Below are 20,700 nucleotides of genomic sequence, written 5' to 3' on the forward strand. Positions count from 1 at the left end.
GTTTGAAGCACCTGGCTGTACCCACCCCACAAGGCAAACTGCTTTCTCTCCCTTTGCAGCCTCTCTCAAAATGCACAAACTGTGAACCAAACTTCGGTGTTTGTCTCTACAGACAGAGGCAGATTTCAGAGTGCATTACTGCTACAGACACGCAAGTATCACTCAAGGAGAAACCCACAAGGCTGTGTTAAGAAGCAAAATCTTAACCTGTATTTCCTGTTTTTCAGGAAAGGAAATATGCCACTGCTTACTTAGCAGCTTCACTGATTTTGTGCTAAAGTTTAGCATCACTTCACTTAGTCACACTTTAGTGCAGGTCATGTTTGATTGTATCCCTAAACAAAAAGTTCTGAGGGCCCTGAAAAGTCAGAAGTATTTAAATTACCGCAGTTTATTTTGTGACTGACCAAGTAGTGGGAGCAGGTATGTTAAAAGTGGTGACAGTGTGACAGTGTGTAGCAGAAAGCATTAGGGGACAGATCACAAACTCAAGAGACTACAATCATTGATGCTTCAGCAAAAAATGAGGAAAAAAAAAACCAAACAAACAGAAAATCTGAAAATTTTGTTCAGCAGGTTTTTAAATCCCACAATTCAAGTCCACTTAAAATCAGTTTACCTGTACTACAGTTAAACAAAAGAATAATAATGTTCAGATGTACTGAACAGCCCAAAAATCTTTCCATACCTATAAACTAAAACCTGGTATCAACTGAAAAAAATCTCTTCCTACTTGTTAATACTTTCAAGTAACAAAATAGTTGCCCTTCAAATAAAAGGAGAGTTTAATCAATTTAGAATGTAAGCCGATTCTGTAGATTACTACTCTAAGAGCTCTAACAGCACATGTCTTTATTATTAAATACATTTGGAAAATCTTGCCATCTCTGTTATAACAAATACTGACTGATCTTCAAAATAATCCCAGCTAATAGCAGTATAAAACCAAAATAAAATCTAAGTATGTATGAACAGGGTTCCACAAGCAACACATAGCACCCTCTTTTTCCTCCACATCTGAAGTCATCTCCACGTAAAAGAAAGAAAGGTTACAGGTCTTCCTACGAGCTTTATTTTGCCATTTTAGCTCTACACTCTCATCTTCTACTGAGCTAGCTCTCACTGTCTGTTATCAAACAGTGTAACCACTGTCAGTGGTTTTATTATCACACTGTTACATTATTTGGTGTTTCCCACACCAAAGACCACATTGATGATGCTTTCATTAGGAAAAAGCTGTATTCACTCTAGGTAAGACAAAGTTAAACTCTTCTGAGAAGATATTTGGCATTTTAAACAAAGCATAGTAGAGCAAGTTAATTAAACAACAAAAGAGTTACACAAGAAGTTAAATGTGGACCATAACCTGATGGCTTACATGAAAAAAAAAATACAAAATGCTCTCTTTCACAAAGAAAAACCCTTGACAACAGCCCTTTCCTTCTGATGAAGATAAACTTAAGCACTGCTTTTAATAAACTGTGTCTGTTACGAAGATATTAAAAACGTATTCTCATTTATCTCATCATAATAGACAGAAGGAACGAGAAGAAAATCTGATTCAAGCACACTCTCTGCACCACCACATGGGGATGTGCCAATTACCTCTTACCATGGAAGCATGAAGGTTTTCAGAATTTGTTTTAATAATACTATAATAAGTCTTAATCAAGGACTGTGAGTAGAAAATATGCAAATACACAAGACAGCACTTGTCCTGAATAAGTTTCAGGTAAAGTGTTGTCATTTATAGCTTCCATAAATATTAATAAAAGATTATTTTATTCATACTAATTACAGGCCTCCCTGAATCAATAGCCTGCCAATGTAAGAATCAGTGGCAGACATACCATAGAAAGGCTGAGAATATGCAAATGATAAATCTAAAAACAAGCACTAGAGAACAGATTTTAAATGTCTCTAGAAGACCATAAACCTCATCACCATCTTCCCCACCCTTCCCGAGACCAAACAGCTTTTCTTCTGCCTTTCCTTTTACAGATCATCCAACAATCATAACATCCTTTAGCACACACAAAAATCAAAAACCAGCCAGACCAACATAAACAAAAAATACCCCACCCCAATGCCAACAATTAAATGCAGTTCACTAGCTATGTATAAGTTTTCATTTCTGAGCTTAAACTTCTGAGAGAGAACAACTCACTGTAAGAATGGAGATTTAGATTTTTCCACCTGCAACCTAATAAAGGCAACACATATTATGCAGGTGGAAGTACAGAGATACATAATCACATGTTATCTACATATCCACATATTTCTCATACACCTGGGTCAGTCATTAAGGCTTTTGATAATGTATAATTATAGCTCATTGAAATAAACCCAGACAAGACTCCTGGAGAGTTCTGCTGTTTCAGTATTGTTTCAGCATTGTTTTAGCACAGTGAGGTGCAAGCACTGCCACTTAAAACAATTTAAAGCACTTCTTCCCCCAGTGAAAGTCTGAAGTCTCAAGTTGCCTGTGCTTGCATTTTGTTTTTCTAGAGAAAAAGTATCACCAGAAAATTAAAACAATGCTGAAACAACAAAAAGGGGTAAAAATCTGTTTACAGACTTAGATCTAAACCTTCTTAAGGTGAACACACTCCTATGCTGATCTTGATCCTTCAACAAAGAGCTAAACAATTGATCGGGGGGTGCTCAAGACAAATAATACAACCAAAAAAAAAAGGACAGGAGTACTCAAAGATCCTTAAGAAATTAATTTCATGGAAATATTAATGGAGGTATATTTTGAGTTCTACAATTAAAAATGGAACATTCCCACCTCACCCCCCAATTATATAAATGTATTAAACTTAAGAAAATAAGCAAAATTAACATATATAATGAGAAGACTGTCAGGACTATTCTTCATTTGACCAAAATCAAACTGAATGTGGGCAAAGCACTGACAGCCTATGCCTTTAACTGTAGTGAAAGTCTAACCTACACTACAGCTGACACAGTTATAACAGGGCAAAAATCTAAGTCAAGCACTGAAAGAACACAAGCCAGCAGTTCCAATTGTGACAGAGGAATGGTTCTTCAAGACTGTGGTTTGGAAATCAATACCATTTGTTCCACAGGATTCCTGGAGCACAAGCAGTGCCTTATTCCTAACAGTTCTCCAATGCTACAGTGCGATACTCCCATGTGTATTACTGACATAATAGCTTCTGGTACTGAACTGACAAAATGCATCTACAGCAAGTAAGGCAAAAGGTAAACTCAGAACAGTATCAGGAAGCTGAAATGGTTGTAATTACAAATGCTGTTCAGTGTAACATGCTTGAAGCTGTTACACTTTGTAGTGCATCAACAAAAAAGTATGTAAACACTTGAAGTAATAAATTCAATTCCCAAGAACTCACTCAGGAACCTCTGTTACATACACCTCACAGGTTACAGTAACTCTTTAGAACAGATAAGATTATTTTCATCATTTCAAAGAGGCAGCCCTATGAGCAAGAGAAGTGTGGGTTACTCGAGAGAAGGTAACCTCAATAAACTCAACCTAATGCCCTAATTCCCAAGTCTCCAGGAATTCCCACCCTCTTGTTCGCAGGATATCTGGTCATTTGGAGAAAATTCTCCTTCCTAATTTTAAATACTCCATGAATTTAAGACAAAAAACTAGCCCTGCATGGCTGAATGAAACCAGGACTTTTCAAGAGTTCTTCATGAAAGCCTTTGTCTTAGCTAAGAAAAACTACTAGGCTCCGGGCCAGACTAAAAAATGCTTTGAGGAGTCAGAGTTTGGCTCTTTGCTGAGTTGGTAAGCTCAGTGTCTCCAGCTTCAGGTGAGTATCCAGACTATCAGATTTCCAACCGTTTCACGAACAAATCTGTCCTTCCCAGTTGCTGGTTGCTAGTTTATTTTGTTTTCTTTGCTGGTGGTTTGAGGAGGGGGGGGGAGTGTTGTTTGCCTTTTTCAAATTCTTTAACCAACACCTTCTATTGGAAGTTGAAAAGACCTTCCTAGCACAACTCTCACAATAAATTCCATAACACACTTACATGCTTCTACTAAAACAAAGAGAAATAAATGTTTCCCATTTCCCATCAAATCCTCTATTCAGTTCTAACCTTGACACGGTGTATTAGATGAAAGGTAAAATGGTGCCTTTGATGTCAGCATTTAGATTCTCAATCTCCAAGTTATTTCAGTGTAAGTGCAGGCAAAAAAATATTCTGCTTCAATAGCCACTTCTAATCCTAGCCTATAAACCAGGCATGAAACTTTCTATGACTAAGACATACCGCTTTGTTAGTTTGTTGGTATTCACAATGGTTAATCAACACCCTATATGACTCAGTGTCCTTATTACATTAAGACATAAAAACTCAGCAAGTGAAGACTCAAAAGAATATCCCAGTGTCTGTGAAATTAGCAGCAGTTTTCTTCCTCACTCCCACAATCTGTTCTTGCACCATAGTCTCCCTGGGCTGAATTCATGTGATTATATGTGGAAAAGATCAAAATTAAAACTGATCCAGCAGAAGAAAAACAAATGGTTTTAACACAGAACAGTTCTTGTTTTAGTTCACTGCCTGACCAAAGGCATTTCCAAGTCCGTAAGAAGAGGTGGATTAAAGGGATGGTAAAACAAAGATCTTAGAATTTCAGGTACTATTACTTTGACAGTTTCACACATCCTTTAAAGTCACAGATTGTGCCAGTCACTACAGCACTTCTATTAAGAAAAGCCCCAAAACAGACACATAAAAGACAGAAATAAAATCCATCAGGAAACACCAAATGCTTGGCATAGTTTCTATACCTCTTCTTAAATAAGAAAGCTCGAGATACCAGATAGCAAATACTGTAAATCTAATAAATCTTCCCTTGCACTTAATACAGATAACTAGAAAGAAGCTCTTGAGAGTATCATGTGGTCACTCTTAATCCAAAAATGCAACCTACATTTTTTCCTGCTTAGATCACCTCCTCTCAAGCTTAATGACCCGATGAACTGCTGTCAACCCTTGCACTCAAACTTTTAAAGTTATATCTTGTAACTGTTACTATTTAGCAAGGGTTTGCAAATCCAAAGCAGAACACTTCTGGTTTATGCTATTGTTACAGAGCCACTGAACTAGACCAGCAACATTCAGATTTTCATGCGCTCTAGACTTCTTTTTCACAGCCGAAGCATAACTGACAGTAGATGCACCTTTGTTACCATTCAGAGTCGCATGAAGTCACTCAGTCTCTGAGAGCGCCTAAAAACTGACTAAATAGATTTCCATCCAAACACCTTCTTCCTTTAAACCTTAGTATCACTTAACATGCAGAGACCAGCATCAAAGCTAGACCCTGGAAACAATTTTTAATGTATGAAGTTTGGCATGTGACCCCCAGTAAAGCGTTATGAAGTGGTACGGCTTGATTATTGACAGGAGATAAACAACGAGGGCCTCGGAATGCGTAGGAAGCTGGGTGAGCAGGGCAGAGGAAGCCCCCCAGGTACCTCCGCGCTTACTGGTGAGGCCACGGCAGGAGGACGGAGAACAGTCAAGCCCTGGAAAGGCGGCTACCGGCGGAGAGACGGGGATGTCTTCATACACGGTATTCCGACACTAGAGGGGAGGCATCTAAAATGCACCCGCGTCCCAACGTCCCAGCCCCCAAAGAAAGCCTCCTCTGACCCAAGGCGAAGCAGGCCGTGCTCGCAAGGTACCGGGCCGGGCAGCGCGGCACCGGCCTCACCGCTGGGCCCAGCCGCGCCGTTGCGCCCCGGGCGCTGGCGAAAGCTTCTCCTCACGCGAGCCGCCGCCCCTCCGCCTTGCCGGGCCGCACCTTCCATCCCCGCCACCCCCAGCACTTCGCGCCATCACTCACCCCTTGTAGTAGGCTTTCACGCGGACCTGGTGGGCGCTGTCTCCGCCGAGGCCGCCCCCTCCGCTGCCCGGAGCCGACATAGTGCTGTTGCCGCTGCTGTCCCGCTGCGTCGGCATCCCCGTCCCGCGGCGGGCGACACTGCCCGGGCGGGCTGGCGGGCGAGGAGATGAGAGAAGAGAAGAGGCGAGACGAGGGGCGGGGTGGGGGAGCGGGAGGTGGTAACGGCTGCACGACCCCCGCCGCTCCCCGCTGCCTCAAGCGCGCCGCGGGCCCGCCCCCTTCTCACGGCGCCAGCCCGGAGCGGGCGGGACCACGGGAAGGCGGGGAGAGCACCGGGAAGTGGCACGGAGAGACTGCGGAGCTGTGTAGGGTGGCTCGAGAGGGGAGCACAGACCCTTCCCCACCAATTTGGGGCACCAGCTCCGGGAGTGGCCGGTCAGCAGCTCCGCCGCCTAGAGAGGACGGGCGGCACTCCTCGAGGGCTGTGTCCCCCGCGCAGCGTGGGCTCTTCCCACAGGACTCCAACGCACACCTGTGGAGTGGAACGCTCCACGCTGAAGTGGCTGGGGGGAAGTGGCGGCGTACGGGCAGCCGGGATCCCGGTAATGAACCCGCCGGAGTAAATGGCAGCCACTCAGGCAGGCCAGAAGTCACCCCGACGGCCGCTCTTTTCCCCTGCCCGCGCCCGGAGCGGGGCCGCACACAGTGGCAGTAGTCTCCCGCCACTTAGTACGGCCAACCGCGAGGCATGCTGGGACTGCCCGGCAGCAGCGCGGCCCAGGCGCCGGTACGGCGCCGGGTACGGCATTGACTGCTGCTCTCAGCGGTGGTGGCTGGACCGGGCCGGGTCCGCCAGGATGCCGCTTCTAAGTTCTAGGTGCCTGGGCTCTTCTTGGCAGCGGCCCCTTCTACAGGGCGTCACCGCCGCCGAGACTGAGCAAGGGAGGAAAATTCGTCATTTTACTTAGGTACAAATCAGAGCAGCCTTTTTAAAGGGTCTAAGACCCCTGTCCTCCTTTTGAGGAATAAAAGAGCCAGAAACGCCTGCAGCGGTACTCCGAAGAGTAGCTGTTCCGTCTGTGAACAGTGGCAGCGCAGCCCGTGTACCAGGCTAACCGGGCTGTTAGGTATAACCAAGCCGAAACCTGCAGTCGAGGCGACTGGGAAGTAGCCGGGAGCACATCTAACCGCTCCTGCGTAGTCAGTTTCATACCGTGACCCCTTACTGCCCATCTGATTTGAGAGCTGCCACATGAAAGCCAGAATTCTAACACAAAACAACTGCAGAAGCACCATGCTGCCTTTCAGCAGCCGGTGTGGAGCCGACAGGCAACCAGGGCTGCTGTCAGCTACAGTATTTTCTGTACGAATTATGAAGAATCCAGGCAAAATGCATTGCCCAGGAGGCAATAATATATTTGGTTCAGATGAAGCTTTAATGGCAATATATCGAATGTTAAGATTTTTTTTCAAAGAAACTGATAAAATGCTTTTTAACTAAGGGGAGAAGTGGAATGGTTAACAAAAGTATTTTATTAGAACTGTTGATCATAAGCCACCTTATCACTTCAAGTAGTATTTCCTTCCCTTTGGCCTATTTAACAATACATCAATAGCTTCTTTGTGAACATGTATTTACAGTGCTCAGCTTCCTGAACAGATGGATGCTTCTGGCAATCTTAACTAGGGAATCTTTGTTTTCTGTTAAATTCCTTTTCCCACCGCCCCACTCCACGCTCCCATCAGCATCACATCTGGATGTCTCTGGGAGCAACACTGGAGTTCAGGATTTCTTGTTCAGTTTCTAGCTGCTAGGTGAGATGGGCACTTCCCAATCACACTCCTTGCTCTTCCTCATACTGGCGGCAACCTATATGCTGTTTGCCTTAGGTGTGGTTACAAAGCACAAATACATTTTTCCTGCTGACTTCCCTGCAGTTTGGTCGTTTGTTTTCTCTCTGAATAAAGTTACTCCACCCAGTTTCCACACAGCCTCACATGCTTTTTGTACATCTCTGCTGCGTTTGCACTCACCAGGACTTCCAACATATTTCCTACGTCCTTCTGAATCTCAGAGTATTGCAGCTGAATCTTTGACTTCCCTACATCACTTTCTTTTCTAACTTATGTATCACGCCCTTCATCTTCTTACTGGAGCTAGAGCATGACACAAGCTTATTGGTTGCGTGCCCTAGTAACATACTGCTCAGCTTTACCACTTCCACAGGAACATTAAAAGAGCTGCTGTGTGCAGCTACACACAGAGCACCACAGACCGTTCTGAGGGAGACCAGGCCCTTCATCCCAGCCAGGCCACTGCTCTCCACCACAACCTCCCTGTGCTAATACACAGGCAGTGACTATCTCACTGCGATCCAAGGACAATCCAGGAAGCTCCGCGGGGACACCCAGGCCGTAGCCCTGACTCCGGCGCAGACCCTCACAGCCGCCGCCGCGCTCCGACCACAACATGGCGCTGGGGGCCGTCACGTGCCCGCGGTTGCGCGCAGCGCGCCTGCGCGGCACCTCCCCCGGAGGGAGGCGAGAAGATGGCGGAAGCGGAGTGAGCGGCTTGTCCGAGGCGAGTCTCCCGGCGGGACGCGCGGAGGAGGGGAAGCGGCAGCGGCAGGCCCCGGCCAGGCCGTGGCGGGGCGGGGCGCGTAGGCGGGGACCTGCACCCTGACGGCGCCCCGGTGACGGCCCCGCCCGGCTCCGCGCCGGGAGCGGGTGCCTCCCCTCCCGCCCACCTGTCCTCCCTCCCTGGCGGCAACTGGCGCTTCTGGGGCCGCTGAGGTCGAAGCGGGTGGGTGGACGGCCGCGGCGGGTCGGAGCGTGGCTGCCGGTTGTGGCGGGGCCGGGCGGGACCGCAGCCCGTTGCGCCGGCCTGAGGGGATGGGTCAGCCCGCCGGGCCTGGCCTGCAGCGAGGAGCGGCCGCCGAGGGGCCGCTGATGCTGCCCGCGGAGCAGCCCCGGGGTTCCCTCTCTCAGCACGCCGGCGGTCCCGGCTGTCGGGCCCTGGCAGCCCGCGGTGGGCTGCTCCGTGCCGGTTCGCGGGCACAGGGGGACGTGGATTGTACTTCCACAGGGTGTGCGTTTAGTTTTTTGTAGTAAACCCACAAAATCTCAAGGGTTAGGCAAAAGTTGGCCTGTGGTGCAGGTAGAATGAAGGTAAAGCAGACTTATCTTGGCGCCTGCCTGTAGGAGTTACACTTGGAGGAAGCTTTCGTTTGCTTTCTGTAGTTTGTACCCTTGGAGTTGTCAGGAGAGGTCGTGAATGGAAAGAATAATAACAGTAGACGTTAAAGAAAAAAAACCACTAACCTATTTTCAAATGCCAGTTGTGACTGCAGGGTGTTCATCATTCCATTGCAGTGTTCATCCTTACCATGACACAGAACCAAAAGTCAAACTTCCTAAAACGAGCGTAATAATATCCATATGGCTGTAGTTTAATGTTACTGGCATAGAATAGCAGGTGGGGTTTTTTTACTTCACATATGTACTTTGACCTAAAAATAGAAAGAACAAAACTGAATACACACACGATGTGATTTGTCAGGGTATGGTGTCTTTTACTGCTTGAATAAATCTCGTTTCCAAGATAGTTTTCTGTTGTGCTTTTTGTCTGGGGCTTGCTTAAAGGCATCGTAGTTGGTTGAAGTTGAGAATTTAGTGTATTTTCTAAAACTTTGCATTTGCAGAGGTTATTTTGAGTTAAAGTGGCTCACAGGTCTTTTTCATACGTTTGACAAAGTTAATTTTGCGGTGAGTTAGGAGTTTTGCCTTCAGTCGAGGAGTACTGAAGGAATAATTTGGAGGGATTGTTGTCAGTTACGTCTGACTGGTTGTAACTGCAAGTGGTCTCCGCGTATGTAGTGTTGTAACATTTCGGTTCTCATTTGAAGGTTGGAGAGGTTTCTAACAAGTGTCTCGTACTGAAGCACTTCAGTGCTCCTTCAGCCGAGAGAGGGCACGCTGTTTCTGTGTGTTAGTGCCGAGCTGTGGGGTGGTTCTGTTGCAGGAGGAGCACAGAAGGCAAGGAAACTCTCATACTGGCTCTGAGTGTGGTGTTGGAGGAGGACCCGAGATGCAGCTCAGCATCAAGCCACTCGGAGCAAAACTTCAGAGGCACTTTCTAGTTTTTATTGCACATCCATTTATGGGAACAGTTCTGGTGATGACAAAGACTATTTTTGAAAATGAGATGCTTTCAGCTAGAGGATCATCAGGTCTCATAGGTTGAACATCTGATGGGATAGCTGGTAGAGTGGGGTACATCACACATCTCAAGTGTGGCTGGGAATGAAGGAAATTAAACATGCAATGTTGTTTTCTTAGGCTAATATAACTGGTTGCATAACTCTCTTCTAAAACTAGCTAGACGAGTTGTAGGTGTAAATATTTTGATGTGCTTTTAATGTCGTCTGGAGGAGACAGGAGTTTTATTTCAAGGTACTTAGCATTATGTGAAATTAATGTAAAGTGGTTTTAGAAGTGGTGCTGTTTTTATTGCAGCTAAAGTGGTTAGCCCATGTGTACTAACTTGTGCTCTAATGTAGTCAGACAAATGGCATCAATACTGCATATGAAGTATAAACTAACAAAGCCATGTTTTTATCTTCAGCTCTAATAGAAGGTATCTCTTCTTGTAAAGCATGCCTTATTGCCATGAATTAGCTTTGACAAAACACATGCAGGTCTACAATACAGTGATGGGCATGACGTCCTTAGGTAGCCTTATAGCTGTTACAGGAACTGTGTTCAGATCTCTACTTGCAGAGTAGTTGTGTTGTGAGAGGTGACAGTGGCAGCCTGGCAGCATCATGTCCTGCTGTCAATGTATGAGTTGGTGCAGCATTCAATGGGTGGTTTGTTAAACACTTGGCAGTGCGCTGCAGCTGTCTCAATGTTTGTTTTTCTGAGCCCTTCTTTACCTTGAGAAGGAAACACATCTCTGCACCTGGTTTGCTTAACATCCTTTTAATAGTAGTAAACAGCAACTATAATATTTCCTGTTAATACTATTGTTAATAGTGAAAAAGAAACTGAATGCCTCTCATATATTGAGATACATGACTCATTCCAGCTTTAAAGATGACATTTTGAGAGAGAGGTTGTAGTCTGCAACTGAGGGGAGCCTCATAAGGTTGGAGAGGAATTGTCAGAGATGCTTAAACAGTTTTTTCCTTGGCTGTGTTTTGTGAGATATTGCTGTAAGAAGTAAAAGCATTTTTCTCCATGTTCTTCCCCTCTGTTTCAAAACAGAGCATGGCATCTGTGATTCCTTGCCAAGGAAATGTTTTGCTCAATGTACAGAATGGTCATCCAGCAGTTTCAGTGTTGTGGGGAAGAGGGATGTGACAGTGCTCCAGTGTTGCTCACTGGAAATCTAGCATGTATTCTTAAATTGGTCACCTGTTGCTGCTACTTGATGGATCTTAGAAGAGTATAACCATGTCTCTCAAAAAATTGCTTCATGCAAATGCTACAAACTCTTCTGTTTGAAATTTGTCCATTATCCTATCTCAGTGAAACTTAGGGTTGTTTTGGTTATTTTTGCCTTTAAAATAACTTACATTTCAATTCTGCCAGGCTGGAAGAACAGCACACAGCTATGGAGAATGAACCAAACACAACGACATCTTCTGCATCTACAACAACTATCACTACCACCTCCACCTCCCGGACACAGCTCCCACAGATATCTGTCTACAGCGGCTCTGACAGGCATGCTGTCCAGGTACTGGACTGTGAGACACTCTACTGTCCTTTGCAGTGCTCTGAAATATAGGCATTGAACAATGTTTTACTCTAGATTAGCTTTTCATTCCTTACTGCTGTCTTCTTCAAATGTCTGGCTTTTTTTTTTTCAGAAAGAAAAAACCCCTATTTTTCAGAGGATATTGTTTGCCAAAGGATACCAACCCCTTCTTACTGTTCTTTAAATTAGGTCCCTTCAAACTTTGTAATGTCCATAATCTTGGGTTTCATAACTTAGTTTCTCACTCACACTTTATCATGATCTTTCAAAAAGCAAAATGTTACATAGGGCTTGCTGACAAGAACCAAAGAGGCTTGAGTGTGGTGTTATGAGTGATGTTGATTGTGAGACTTTCCCTGAAAATGTAAATACATTTGTCAGCTGTGTTCTGTGATTTGGTTGAGAACAGTGATGGGACAAGTTCAGTCTTACTTAACTGGTGTGAAAAGAATTTATTTGTTTTTATTTCCTTGTAAAGGTAAACCAGCATCATGTCAGCGTGGCGTGTGCTTTGTAATTGTAATTACTTACTTACTGATTCATCACAGGTTATTCAGCAGGCCTTGCATCGTCCTCCTAGCTCAGCTGCTCAGTACCTCCAGCAGATGTATGCAGCCCAGCAGCAGCATCTAATGCTGCAGACTGCTGCTTTGCAGCAGCAGCACTTAAGCAGTACCCAATTTCAGAGTCTGGCAACTGTACCACAGGTGAGAGCGAAGATGGCTGAAAAAGAATGGTGTGCTACTTCCTAGAGCAGGATCCTAGAGCATTGTCAAATGTAATAACAGCTTAAGTGCCTGAGCTTAATGCCTCACAATAAGTCACTGTTATATTTTAATGACTTTGTTATTTTAAATTGTTAATTCCTCCAAAATATTTGGAGGATTTTGCCCAGCATTAGAGATGCTCCTGTAGGCGACCATTCCATGCTTTATTGCGTACATTATAATGCATCATGTAATTCATCCAACAATAATAAAATTAAGTATTAAAAGTAAGCTACTTCAATCTTCATCCCATGTTTTTCTCTAAAAGTTGACAGGGAAAACCATGAATAGTGATGTGGTTTAGTGAAATTAAGTAATGAGCATCTGGTATCTTAGCATGTTGTGCTACACATCCTGCTGCATTTTAATTAATGGGGACATTAACTCTGAGTGTGGGAATATAGGAACTATATGACATTCTGTTTCTGAAGGATAGCTTTTAACGTTTGTGAACGCTAGGGGAGACCCAAACTCAAGCAGTGGGAAGCTTGCCTTTGACCTTAGTTGACCTTGGACTGAGAATACTGTCTTGTAGAGATAGGTGTTTGGTAATGATTTTACACAAGGAAATGCTAAAAATGGAATAAAAGACTTAGTGACATAGCTAATTCTTGTCAGAACTGGGACTTAACATGTTCCTGGCTTCTGTACCTTCTTCTTTAGATCTTAGTAATGTATTGATTTGTCTTTGTTTTGGTGATGGATTTGTGTGTCTATACAGTTACTGAGACAGAGTAAAGAAAATAATTTGGGGAAGGCTAAGGAGTTTTGGAATGCAGCCTGTGAATAGAGAAATCTAAATAACTGTCATTGTATTCATCTGAAGGTCTGGCATACAGACTCTAGATGTGCCTGCAGAAATCACAATTCTAGACTATGAGTTTATTCTTTACAGCTTTTATTAAGTTGGTTTTGGTTTTTCATTTTAGAGAATTCTAATCATAATCAAAATTATGTGAGTTTTAATAATGACAGGGTTTAATGTCCCATTTTCAGTTCTGAGCAACATAGGTAGTGAGCTGATTAGTTAGCTCTGTCATTAACAATTTGATAAACTTCCAACTCTGGTAGGCTTTGTTCAAATCTTAATCTGCAAGTATCCCAGTCCCTGAAATTGGCCAGGAATTCAAGGTGTTGAGCACCTTGCAGGTAGCATTCTGTGGTGCAGAGTGCACTTTGAAAGTCATTCCACTGAGTAAGCCACTTTGACTGTTAACCCAGTGAAAAGGTAATAGTAGAGAGGGATGTTTCTGGTGATTTACACAATAATATGAACATCACAAACACATTTTTGCTTTTGATATTTGACACATATTCTTGCTATTTAGGCAAGCCTGTCAGGTGGGAGGCAATGTACTTCCCCCACTGGGAGTGTCACTCAGCAGTCGAGCATGTCGCAGACCTCGGTACGTAACTGAACCAAGCCCTCCATCCATTCTCAACCCTTCCTGGTTATTTTGTAGCTACTTGGAAAAACAGAAGAGATTGTAGTTTTTATAAATTTGTGTGGCTAGCATTAGTATTACAGAAATATTAAATAGAAGGGTGCCAACTGCATAATAAATGTTGGCTGCACTTCCAGGGTCTGCTAGTCATACTGATGTGTGCTGCCAGCATTGAAGGCTTCCCTAGTTCTGGACCATTCTTGGTGCTTGGAGGGGTGGCTGCTCATTCCACAAGGACCAGTGACTGTTCAAACCACTGCAGGACTCACTCCCTGAGCTTTCATCTCTTACATGATTTCTTACTGGAATTTTTGCATTAGTTTATTTCTTCAGGGCACTACAGTAGATTAAAATCCTCACTGTCTGTCAGTGATTAAGGAGCACCAAATCTAAAGACTCCAGATCAGAGCTCGTATAAATCTATGAAACTGAGGAAATGCTTAACAGTATTCATTATTGTATTGATTATCATCTTGTATCATGCATCCTTTATACACTTTCACTTATGTTGTCCATATACTAGGCATATGCTTAGGTTTCAGTTGTTAACAGCTCTGTGTTCAGTTCATGCTGTATTTCTTTAAGTGGCATTTTCTGATGTGTAATTTGCACAGTCTCTTTACGTACAGTTCTCAAGTGGTCTCGAGTAGGACTTTAAGTCCTGCAGACATCCTGCTTATTAATCATGCCCTCAAGCTGTTCATGACTGCAATGCATAGCTTCAGTGATTTAACTGTATTTTTTTTTATGCTCTCATAGCATTGCTTTGGCTTACAGTGGTTAAAAGTAAAATTGCTTGTTCATGAAATTTAGGAGGGGAAGTCTTTAAAGATGTCTGATATTAAACAATAATTGGGCTGAGATTTTTCAAGGAAATCTTTTGACTAACTGGTGAAAAAGAGCTGGGCACTTAATGCTGTTAGTCTGGTTAGGGTTAAAAACAAAACCACAACAAACTCAAAACTACAACAGCTTTTGCTTGAGAAGATGCTGAAGAGCTGTTGTTGAGGTGCATATAATATGAACTTGTAGAAAGTTACAGTCTCTGGTCATTTAAAAATGTGCATATGTAGAATGAGGAATCAAAAGTCCATATGCAGGCTGTGATCAGGTTTTGTAACAAGCATAGCAGAAGGCATTGGTCCATTCATACAACATAAATATTTACTAAAATTCACATACTTTTCTTAAAATACTGCAAATCCATGTTGTAAATGTGTATTTCTGTGGGGTATATTTTCCAGACTAAACAATATCATTGTTTATCCTTGTAACTGCTTATTATTCTTTACTGCAAAACAGTTGCTTGCAGTTTAAGAATGAGTATGTACAACCTGCCAGAATCCAGTTTTGTGATGCTTGGCTCAATGTATTTTTGGTATCTTTACAGTTCAGAGATTTCAACTGCCCCTCGCCATTTTTGTCAAAGACTTTCTGGCTTTAGACCCTAGGATGAATGAATTTCCATGACAGAAGCAATATTTTTGTTTCCTTAGATTAACCTCTCCACCTCTCCTACACCTGCACAGATAATAAGCCGTTCACAGACCTCCAACACCACCAGCAGCAGTATTACTCAACAGACTATGTTGCTGGGGAGCACCTCTCCAACCCTGAGTGCCAGCCAGGCTCAAATGTATCTACGAGCTCAAATGGTGAGTTTTGATCACAGTTCTTAAGCTAAGCTTTGGTCTGTCCCTGTCATCTCCACCTCCATTCCTTCAGAAAACACCTCCACATCTGCTTCATTTTTTTATTCTGTTTCTGTATATTATTGGTAAATATTTTTGTTAGTTTTGGATAGCATTGAGAATTGAGTCACTTAGCTGTGAACACAGATCTTCAGAAACACTGTAGACATCAGAAGAAAAATGTTTCTGTAGCTTAGTTCTCTGGTGAGGTTTGCTCAAGTGGTTTTATCCTGGTCATACTACAGTTATTAAGTTCATTGAACGTGGGAAAACCAGAGAAAGAGCAGCTGTCTTTTCTGGCTCTATAGGACAACATGCTGGAGTCTGTCTATATTCAAGGTAGATTTTTTTTCCACTGCACTGGTAGCATTTGTAGTTCGACTTTTGATTAAAACTTTCTTATATTTAACTAAGATTGTTCTTTGAATTATTGAGTTAGATACACAGCTTCCATTCTCTGGATTCAAGTGAAACTCCTGAAATTCTTACAATTTCCTGTCAGTATTGCACTTCCAGTTCCTAATGGGCAAATCTAAAATAAAAAAAATCTACTCAGTGACTTAGTTTTTTATACCTTAGTGCTTTCTTTGAATTGAAGTTTGCAATCTGTGTGGGATTTAGTAAAAATTACTGCAGTTGGAAGGAACGCTCAGTGCCAGGCAGCACTTGGTAAAGCCACAAGACTTATGGCTTGTGTAAGTTAATGCCCGCAGCTTTCTGCTGTTAGATTCAACTCCATGGCAAAGGAAGAGTCACTGTTACACCACACCAAGACTGAGAGCCAGGGGTCTGTGACTGGAGTGGTATATAAAATTAGATGCAGGCATGAGTTCTTGCAGGAATTGCACCTAGGGAGGATTTTCAAGGTTTCATTCTGTTGCTAGATTTAATTTTTTTCCTTAACAGCTTATTTTTACTCCTGCGACCACTGTGGCTGCTGTCCAGTCTGACATACCTGTGGTGTCATCATCTTCCTCATCTTCCTGTCAGTCTGCAGCTACTCAGGTGAGCTTGTGTAAATTTAAGTTATCTCCAGTAGAATGTGCCAAAACTGAGAAGTAAGGAAACTGATGGGTCTTTGTTATGTATGATTTCAGTGTCTTCTGTTTGCCATTATCACACATTGAGAGGTGATCATGTGATGTGTAAAGTTTGAATCCAGGATGAGACATTTTAGGTCTTGGTAATTAGCTCTCATCTTTACCTTGAGTAACTCATCAGCTGAACTTGTGTCATGTTTTCACTGTTCAATGTATTTGTTTAGCATCTAGAAAAAATATACTTCATTGTACAGAATGCTACAGAACATATTAGTCATGGCCTTCTGCTGTGAAGAGGGAACATTTATCTAACAAATTCATGCTTGTATGAGAAACTTCTTCTAGCTTAGCAGACTCTTTGATAAATGGACCTTTTCAGAAACCTTTTACAAATCCAAGTAAGTTATACCAGTTGAATAGTCTCAGACCTTTTATGCTGTTTGACCCCTTCAGAAGATTCTAATAGATCTGAATCATTAGAGATTCGTCACTGTTCAGAGATGATGGTGAATCATTTTAGCTTCCCTTGGCTTTTCCAGTAGCTTTGTGAGAAGGGCAGAGCTTGCTGGAAAACAACTGTGTTTATGCAGGATGTTGTTGAGTAAGCTCACAATGTTAAGTCCATCAGTTGAAAAAACAGTCTGCTCCTTCAGTCTTGGAGTCGTTGTGCCTCACTGTCCTTTATCACAGCTGTCTTTCCTCCAGATTCTGCAGATCAAGTTTGAAAGTGCACAGAGGTTACTGGATGGGCTAGCAGCTTTTTGTGCATTTGTGCCTTTATCTTTTGCCTTTAGGGTAGAGATGTCAGTAAAGCATATTGGTTTGTGGTCTTGGCCCTTCTCTACCTCAGGGCTTTAGAGGTCCACTTCATGCAAACCTGCTTGGCTGTGCAGCTTCTGAGGCATCATTGTGGAGGGATCACATTCATCCCAGGTTGCATTCAGTCAGATGAGCTGCTGTGGTGACCCTGCAAACTCAAGCCATTCCTCTCTCCCTTCAGTGTTCTCTACTGCCCTTTGTCAGGTCTTGTCAACCTTAGTTGTCAGTTTCCATAGCAGCAGCAACATTGCAAAGATCCAGTTTCATGTGTAATCAGTGATGCAATGGAAGAGCTTTAACACTGGTACACTTTATTTTTCTTACCTTGATGTTGCAGCCAGGGTATAGAGAAATGTCTTTACCATATAAGCAAACCTAAGCAAGTAAGCAATGCAAATTAATGAATTAAAAAAGTAGTTATATGCATAGATGCCAAGGTGTTTGTGAAGGCATTTTGATATGCAGGTATTTACCCTCTCTACGCACTCTGCTTCATAGATTCAGAGAATGGTTGGGGTTGGAAGGGGTCTTGATTATCATCTAGTTCCAACCCCGCTGGCATTATCAGGGACGTCTTCCACTAGACCAGCTTGATGAAGGCCCCATACACCCTGGCCTTGAACACCTTCAGGAAAGTGGCATCCAGGATCTCCCTGAGCAACCTAATCCCATGGGATGAGCAGCATTACAAGATGTGATGTCCCCCTTTACTCTGCTCTCGTCAAAGCCCACCTGGAGTACTGTGTGCAGTTCTGGAGCCTGCAACATAAGAAGGACATTGAACTGTTGGAGTGAGTCCAGAGGAGGGCCATGAAGATGCTCTGCTGTGAGGACAGGCTACAAGAGTTGAGGGTCTTCAGCCTGGAGAAGAGAGGGCTTGGAGGAGACCTTATAGTGGCCTTCCAATATCTGAAAGGGGCCTACAGGAAGGCTGTGGAGGGACTATTGACAAGGTCTTGTAATGACAGGACGAGGAGTAATGGGTTTAAACTGGCAGAGGGGAGATTCAGAATAGATGTTAGGAAAGGGATCTTTACATTGAACATGGTGAAACACTGGAAGAGGTTGCTCAGGGAAGTTGTGCTTGCTCCCTCCCTGGAGGTGTCCTTGCCTATGTCAGGGGGTTGGAACTGGATCATCCTTGAGGTCCCTTCTTACCTAAACCATTCTATGTTATTACCAACTTGTGCTGGTTTTGCCTGGCTGCTTGTCATACATGTTTATGTGGTTTGGGTTTCTCAACCTTTTACTCATTTCACAGGTTCAGAACTTGACATTGCGCAATCAGAAGTTGGGTGTGTTGTCAGGTTCACAGAATGGCCCACCAAAGAGCAGCAGTCAAACTCAGTCCTTGTCTCTGTGCCCTAATAAACCTGCAAGCAGTGCCAAGGGCAGCCAACCAGACCCCTCAGAAAGCAATAGAAAAGGCGAGAGCCCAACTCCAGAGTGTCGGAGTACACCAGTCACACGGACATCGAGCATACATCACTTAATTACACCAGGTAGGATGAAGATGGAGCTGTAAGAAGGTTATTTTAATTAAAGTTAGTTTGTACATGATGGTTCTGTCAGAGTCCAGGTCCCTCTGACCAGGTTCTTTTAGACATTCCACATGAGTAGAGTTTGTTTAATAGTAAATTTACTTGTTGGCTATTACATGGGATTTTGATTTAGCAGAGTGATACAGCAATGTTCTTAAATCACAGTAAAGCATGATACAGCAATTGCAGTACACAGCTGAATCACAGAACAAACATGAAGCTCATTTCTGTTTTCTGTATGCTTATTATCAGGATGCACCCTGAATCTCAGAGAAGCAATACATGGGCTGAAACCACTTCAAGCATCTTGCTTTAATAAAATTCTATTTTGTTGCTAGTTTTGGAGTTGTTTGGTTGGGTGTTTTTAGTGGTTTTTTGTGGGGCTTGGTTGGCTTGGTTTTGTTCGATTTGGTTTCTTTCTTTTGCTATCTTTTCTCTGTCATCAGAACTTTCTTTTATTAATAAGTTTTATAAATTCATACTTAATAGTGTCCATAATCTTAGTATTTTGTATTAAGAATGGAACATCTCCCTTATGATGAAAGGCTGAGGGAGCTGGGTCTCTATAGCTTAGAGAAGAGGAGAAAGAGAGATGACCTCATTCATGTTCATAAAGTTGTGAAGGGCGAGTGTCAGGATGACAGAGCCAGGTTCTTCAGTGATGTCCAATGAAAGGACAAGGGACAGTGGGTGTAAGCTGGAGCAGAGGAGTTTACACATGAACATCAGGAAAAACTGTTTTCACTGTGAGTGACATAGCCCTGGAACACGCTACCCAGAGAAGTTGTGGATATTCCTTCTCTGGAGACGTTCAACACCTGCCTGGATGTGTTCCGGTGTGACCTACTCTGTGATCCTACTCTGGCAGGGGGGTTGGACTCGATACACTTTTGATGTCACTTCCAACCCCTAACGTTCTGTGATTCTGTGAAAAGGAACCAAAACAAGCATGCAGTTAGGTAGGCATTTGCACTACATCCAATGTCTTTGCATGTTAGCTTTACTTTGAAAGAGAAAGGGCAGTTGAGACAATTAGTTCGAATTCTCTGGAGTTTGGCAACTCCAAAATTCTCTGCTTATTGGCAACTTTTATAGGAGTAAGGGTATGAGGCAGACATTCTTCAGGTATGAGTCCTGATATTCTCAGAACTCACTTCTGAAAGGGAAAAAGAGTGTCATCTTGATTAGCAAAGCAAAAAAAAAGTCTAATGAGTTGTTTCTCGTGTGGAAAAGACAAAGTTTGCATGTGGAGGAAAATCTGTGCATGTGCTGTCAGGAATAACGAGTGAGTCACTGGCTCACTGAAAGGTGACGTGATACCTCTGGAAGCTGATCTATTTTTAGATTCCTACCTTCGAGTTTGTGTGTTCAAGTTCAGGCAAATACTTTGAAAAGTTTTGATTTGTGTTGAACTCTTGGAATCCTGTTTAGTCTCTTAAAATTCCATTTCTTAAACTTTAACAGTTATCAACAAATCCTGTGGATTGTGACCTGCTTGTCTCTTAAAATCGTTTCAAAGCAAAGGTTAAATCCATTTAAATTTGCATGAAATTCTTAAAATAAGCAAAGGGTGGATGAGCAATAATCTTAGAACTAGCACTAGAAAGAAAGATTTAGATCATTTTACACAGAAAGTACATATGTGTGTATATATGCAAAAAGTATGCCTATGTTCCTTTATTTATTGCTGCATTTTGCTTTGGAAATTGATGTATTTCCCCCAAAAAGTGTTCTTCTTGTCAATGAAGATATTTCTAAACATAGATGCAAAGTATTGAAAAGGTTTTG

The 20,700-nt window shown here is 43.0% G+C and overlaps 2 protein-coding genes across 11 annotated transcripts in view; one reads left to right on the forward strand and one right to left on the reverse strand.

Moving 5' to 3' along the window:
• Positions 1-5,964, reverse strand: part of PRKCI (protein kinase C iota) — a 29,797-nt gene extending 23,833 nt beyond the window's left edge. The window contains exon 1 of the mRNA XM_064164914.1: positions 5,849-5,964. Coding sequence (XP_064020984.1) covers positions 5,849-5,964 — 116 coding nt within the window. The remainder of the gene's footprint in view (positions 1-5,848) is intronic.
• A 2,398-nt stretch (positions 5,965-8,362) lies between these two features.
• Positions 8,363-20,700, forward strand: part of PHC3 (polyhomeotic homolog 3) — a 35,076-nt gene continuing 22,738 nt past the window's right edge. For 6 of the 10 annotated variants that reach the window (XM_064164916.1, XM_064164919.1, XM_064164918.1 and 3 more), the window contains exons 1-7: positions 8,451-8,651; positions 11,441-11,588; positions 12,158-12,316; positions 13,705-13,782; positions 15,318-15,476; positions 16,419-16,517; positions 18,633-18,873. In XM_064164916.1, coding sequence (XP_064020986.1) covers positions 11,463-11,588; positions 12,158-12,316; positions 13,705-13,782; positions 15,318-15,476; positions 16,419-16,517; positions 18,633-18,873 — 862 coding nt within the window. In that variant the 5' untranslated portion in view covers positions 8,451-8,651; positions 11,441-11,462. Of the gene's footprint in view, positions 8,430-8,450; positions 8,652-8,742; positions 8,877-11,440; positions 11,589-12,157; positions 12,317-13,704; positions 13,783-15,317; positions 15,477-16,418; positions 16,518-18,632; positions 18,874-20,700 lie in introns of those variants that run through there. The other 4 variants (XM_064164917.1, XM_064164921.1, XM_064164925.1 and 1 more) reach the window with 4 other exon arrangements.

The sequence above is a fragment of the Pogoniulus pusillus genome, chromosome 26, assembly GCF_015220805.1.
Source record: "Pogoniulus pusillus isolate bPogPus1 chromosome 26, bPogPus1.pri, whole genome shotgun sequence".
Classification (NCBI taxonomy): Eukaryota; Metazoa; Chordata; class Aves; order Piciformes; family Lybiidae; genus Pogoniulus; species Pogoniulus pusillus.